This window comes from Convolutriloba macropyga, chromosome 3, assembly GCF_964194025.1.
Source record: "Convolutriloba macropyga chromosome 3, txConMacr16.3, whole genome shotgun sequence".
Taxonomy (NCBI): Eukaryota; Metazoa; Xenacoelomorpha; order Acoela; family Convolutidae; genus Convolutriloba; species Convolutriloba macropyga.
In genome coordinates, this window is record NC_134470.1 from 56,915,450 (window position 1) to 56,921,449 (window position 6,000).

General features: G+C 36.9%; 1 protein-coding gene across 1 annotated transcript in view; it reads left to right on the forward strand.

Annotated features, from left to right (window-relative positions):
- The window catches only part of LOC142337158 (uncharacterized), an 85,623-nt gene extending 80,417 nt beyond the window's left edge, over positions 1–5,206 (forward strand). The window contains exon 9 of the mRNA XM_075386265.1: positions 4,785–5,206. Coding sequence (XP_075242380.1) covers positions 4,785–5,136 — 352 coding nt within the window. The 3' untranslated portion in view covers positions 5,137–5,206. The remainder of the gene's footprint in view (positions 1–4,784) is intronic.
- Positions 5,207–6,000: the final 794 nt, after the last annotated feature.

Sequence of the window (6,000 nt, forward strand, 5' to 3'; positions counted from 1 at the left end):
TGGGTTCAGCCAGTTGCGTTGAGAAAAGTCGTTCGCCTGGTTGGAACAGCGGGGTAGTTTTCGGGTAAGTGCTGAAACGTTTGTCAGCTCTGTCCTTGGTGACATTCGTTGGAGGGTCGATAACAAAATTTGGAGATAGTGGCTGTTGAGGGACAGACTGTTGAGCCACTGATTCTACCCACCCGGCTGTTCTTTTGTAATTTCGTTCTGATCCAACACTTTCTATCTCATCTGCCACTGATCCAGATGCTCTTGAGCTTCTTTTGGTCAGCTCAAGTTTCATACGTCTTTCTTCTTGTTCCTCCTCTGATTTCTCTCTTTCGCTTTCAAGTGCTCGCTCATGCTGTCGAAGACGCAGTTCATCTTCTTGTTGTTGCATCTTTAGACGTAACTCTTGTGCTTGTTGTTGTTGTTGTTGTTGTAACTCTTGTTCTCGCCGCTGTTGTTGTTGTTGCTGTTGTAAACGTAACTCTTCTTGCTGGCGACGAAGTTCTATTTCTTCACGCTCCTGCTCTAACTCTAACTGGCGCTCTCGCAGTCGTTGCTTTGTTTCTTTCTTTGCTCTTAGGTTTTCGAGCTCCATTTCTTCGATCTGTCGCCTTCTCGATGATCGCGAGTTGGAGATACTGGGTTGTTTTCTGCTTCCATGTGTAGCAGAATGCTTGGAAGACACCTCGGCGTTCTCCTCAGCGTTTTCTATTGCTCGATTTCCTGTATCAATTACAGTTTCATCGTTTGGGTCTTGGGCACACCAGTCGATGTAGTTGTCACTAACGATGTTTGGTTTCCACAATCCTTGCGGAGCCTGTACTGTTTGATCAAGTCTTGATAGTGACTCCTAGCATTATTGAAATTCGTAAACCCATAGTGACAAGCTTCTGTCTTCAATAATCGAAAACATTCTGGGAAAATTTCATCTAATCTTTCTAATAATCGTTCCGCCTGACCACACATTATCTGTTTTTCGGATTCGCTTAAATTTTCTGTTTTCAATTTCTTTTCTAGCTCTAACAATTCGTTCTCGATTCGAACAGAATCTTCCAATAAATTGTACCATCGCAATGTGTCTTTCCGGTAGTCGACGACTACTGCGCGACAATCTTCAATGTCTCGGAGATCTGGTACTTTGTCAACTACCCATCGCAAAACTTTACTCTTTTCTTCTAACATACGCTTGGTGTCATTGTCAAAGCTTTCAAAATACTTTGGTTTTAATAGTAACCTTTGCTGTTGTCGGTTGTCTTCCAAGTTGTGGTACGTCTCGAGGAAACATCGATAAGCACCTTCGGCCGTCATTGTTTTGTTTTTTGTCAGGTAGCCTTCTAGCTCGTTGAGGTGTCTGGAGAAGGACTTGAGTAGGTCAGCTTGCTCTTTCTCTAACGTCTTGAGTTGACCACTCGCCTTCCAACCAGCTGTCTTCCAGTGTCTGTTGGGAATTTTGCTGGCCATCGTTGCTGATTGTGTTTTGGTCCACCAGGTTGAATAGAAGATTCGTTGCTGTTCGTGTAACTGCTGTTGTTCTTGTCCGGGTCGGCGGACCAAATGTTGCGGCTGCTCAAGAATCTCAGCAGTACCGATATATCACAGTCTGGTTCTCGAGTTTTACGCCGGCCTGGTTCTTCACTGGGTTCGATTGGCTAACAATCTCGCGGAAATAATTTGTCGCTCGGACGTATTTAAAGGACTGTAACTTTAATTTTGTTGACTGAAGTTAAGAAAATCCTTAGTGATGATCTATGTTCGATCTCGTGCTGAAGTTTTTAAGGCTTCAGCCAGTAGCTAGTATTGTTGCAGACTCCTCGTCAAGTAAGCTCAACTAACTTAGAACTCGCAAGATCTTAAGATCTAGCGAAACTTAACAAAAAGACTAAAGTTGTTAAAGAATAGAATTTTAGTCTATCTGAGAGCCAACTGCTCTTGGTAACAGTTTCTAATGGTTCTAAATACAATACGGTTTGACTAATCAAAACAATTGGGTTGAAGTGAATAATCAAATATTTATCATTTATAACATCATTGGCACTTGTCTCTGATTGGTTAATCAAGAAAATGATTTAGGTCATTGTTTACATAGTAAATGTCAAATTACTGCAATATTTACTTTTGTTGACATAAGCACAGATGGTTATTACGCGGCTGTGAATGCCTCGAATATACGGTATTTCACCTTTAATGATCATCTAAAGTATCATAAAATAAACAACTTAAGAAATTTAACAATAAATAACAAAATTTCTAAAAATGCCAATTTTGCACCATATAAGCAATAACGTTCATTGGGTCCATAAATAGCTTAGAGGTAACCCTAACCGTCTGCCATAACCTCGGGTTTCTCCGGTTTTGCCTTCCCAAAATCGGGGGGGGGGGTGGACAAATTTTTCAAATTTTCGGTCCCAATTTTTCAGTTTTGACCATTTTTGAGTTTTTCAGTTTCAAAAATTATTTCTTGCGGTCTGATGGCTTTGTGGCTCATTTGAAGTGGCGCCAACACTGTCACAACTTGTGTCAATTGCACTCTTGCAATAGTTAACAAAAGACTTATTACCTGTTTCAACATAAGTAGTAGACCTTTCCGTTTTAGTTTGCTATGCTCTACGCTGCTCATTAGTCTGATAAATGGAGCACAAAACATTTTAACTGATAACAAGTCTATATTATTATTGAGCCAGAGAGAGTCAATGTACACATCATAAATTACGTTCTGCTGACCCAATTTAATACTATCCCAAAGAGAAAAGAGCCGAAACAAAAAGTGGTTTAAATGGTGCCCGAAATATGCAATTAATTTTTCTGTAAAAGCAAGAAACTGCAAAGTTTCTTTCAAACGCTGTCAAAGCAAGTTGACGACAAGTTGTCATTGAATCTTTGATCCTCGAGTGGGACGTGTTTTTGTTGCATCGCCAAGTTACCTCTGTTTACAGATTTTTTCCTTGCTTCAACCACCTCTCAGCAAAACACGATTAGGTTTGTAAGAGTGCGTAAAAAACGGTTTTAGATAGTGGTTGATCGATTTTTTTTGCCAAATTTTTAAAAAAAGAATATGATAGTTTAAAAATTTTAGTTAGCAGAAGAATCAAAAATTCTTAAGCACACCTTTAATAAGCTCAGTTGTGTATCGGTTATTTAATTATATGTCTTCTACATAGTATAAGAGATGCGGTAATTAAATTTTAAATTAAGGCATACGCTAAGAATTATGGCATACCATTTTATTAGAAAGCAAATAGCTGGCAGAAGCTAATTTGGAATCAGCTTAATACTTTTGCATTGATTTAAAGTCGTATTAAAAATTATGCTATATTTTGATAACTGGTGTGCATATAATTAACTCTACAGTTGAATGGGAGTATTTCGCCTGGTACGGTTTTGTCTGTTTTCTTGGGACTGTATTGTCTGGGACTGATTTTTGGGATTTTTCTGCTATTTGGGACCAGGGCTGTTTTGTTTGCGGCATCTTTGTCTGTTTATCAAATTAGACACGTAACAACGAGTTAGATTTTTTAACTTAGAAGCTTATTAAGATTTTCTGACTTAAGATCAATTTCCGAGAAATGATTAACAAGTATTGTTCTGTTTGGGATTCAGCCTATAATAGCACAATTAATTTCTGTTAGATTACAAGGTATAAATTATCGACGTTCCAAAACCTTTCAAGACTTTAGTAGGTGGACTCAAAAACTTTGTGAAAAAAACTGCAAAATTACGAACGATAGCTGAAATTTTCTAAGCACAAATATTGACCGCCTCTTTTTTAAAAAATATTTATTTCCAGTGTATTTTGAAGACTAGTTTTCATGGTTGCATTCTAACAATGCGGAAAAGAAATGATATTTCTTCACTCAATCTTTTTTTTCGCAAAACCGAAAAACTCAAAATCTGGTTATTGAAAAACAAATAGAAAATACGGGAATTTGGCAAAAAATCGTCATTTATAAGGTTGAGAGAACAGTCGGTTTATAAAAAAAAACAAATTTCTATCGAACTTTGACGAGACAAAAACATTTTCTTAAAAGGTTGTTTGTATTTTTCTTTGATAATTCGTTGTATTAAAGTGCTGCAAAGACTTGTCAATTTTACTGCTGCAATAGTTGAAGAAAGAGTTACCTGTTTCAACGCAGGTTGTAGACGTTCCTGTTCTAATTTGCGGTGCACTACATTGTTCGTTAGCCTGATACACGGAGCAGAAACATTTTCAATTAAAAATTTGAAAAAACAAATTAAATATGCCAGAGTCAATATACGCATCACAGATTACGCTGAACCGAGCCGACTTGTTACTATCCCGATGAAGAAAAGTGTCGAATAAAAAAATCGATTTGAATAGTGCCCAAAATGTAAAACTAATTTTTCATTGAATAATTGATTCATCTCAAGCCCGACAAGTCACTGATGCATGACCATCTAGCCCTTGTTTATAGATATTTATTTTGCTACAAACTTCTTTGACCAAAAACGATTAAGTTAATAAGAGTGCGTAAACAGTTGTTTTCGACGGTGATTGGTCGATTTTTCGCGAACATTTTTGTAAAACAATATGATAGGTTTAGACAATTACCGAGCAGAAAATTCATTAAATTCTTAGCACTCTTTTCAATTAGCAGACTATTATATATGCCTAGTTGTATGTCACCTGCATAGTATAAGGGCTGCGGTACGACTTAAGTTTGATTTAAAAGCATCCGCTAATAATTTTTTTTACAGAATAATGAATTGTCTCTGACTGGTCAGTCTAAGCTTGAACAATCGCAGAATAGATTTCTATATACTGCTTGTTTTTTGTTTAGCCTGAGCAAACGTCGAAGCACAGTCGCCAGTCGTACCGGGAGCTACCAAGGTGCCACCGGCACAATTCAGAACCCACCAAATACCAAAATCAACTTCGAAGGTCTTGCTCAACTACCCATGAGAGGACAAAACAGACAAAGGAAGAAAGAACCCAGTCGAATTGTAATGCCCGACCTCTCTCGGATTCCGAGATCTCGGAGAAATTCGGACGAATCGAGTTCGGATTTGAGCGACACTGAGAAGGGAAGCCGATCAAATATAGACCCCAATGAAATTCGACGGCCATCATTTGTCAGTTTTGGTCCAGGGTCAATTTTCAACGAGGAAGAACTCGATGGAGAGTTATCTTAGCTTGGCCAAAAATGCTTTAAAAATTGATCATTTTTACCGTCCATTACCTTTGCCACCATCTAGTGCGTACTATCAGTGGTCTTTGAGCTAGGCTAGGACAAATTAAAGATATGATTTTGAAATATTAATTAAATAAATTAGGTTAAAATATCCTCTTAGTGAAGCATTCACCGAATGAAGGATATAAAGATGCAATAGAAGATGTAGGGTGGGGGGATGGGGTAGGGTTACCTTAGACTGGTGACTGGTTGGTGAAGGCAAACGAGAAATATACTCAACTTTTTGTAAATTTCTTAACCCTGTAGCTTCAACCAATTTAAATTAATATTTGTTTCAACCTAATTTTTTGTGGTGCTTTATCGGCTCCTTTTGATAATGTTGGGAATTACATTTACGCAAAGTAGTGAGAGGCGAGAATAATGTTTTTTAATTGTCTTTTGAAAAAGTGTGAACTATTTTTTAATCAAAGTTTTTTTCTCATATTCCCTCACACTTTGATCAAACTTGACAAATGGTTTCAATCGAAGAATAATTTTTTTTCGTTCATGTTCAGTCAATCATGTATTTAGGACAAAAACAGGCTAAATGTACTTCAAATAGATTTTGGGCAATTAAAAAAGATTAAACAGTTGCTTTGCTCAGCTTATAATTATTTCATCTCTTGTTGCTAATTTAATTTACTGCAAATCATTTCTAATGAAATTATTAAAAAGCTGACTAAACTCAAAAAATGATCAAAAAATCTAACCATTGTTAATAAACTTACTTTTAAAATGTTAAATCTATTCAATCATATTTTTTGAGCCTCAAAGTGATTATAGGTTTCGGTGGTGATTTCAAGCAATTGACAATATTTGATAATTT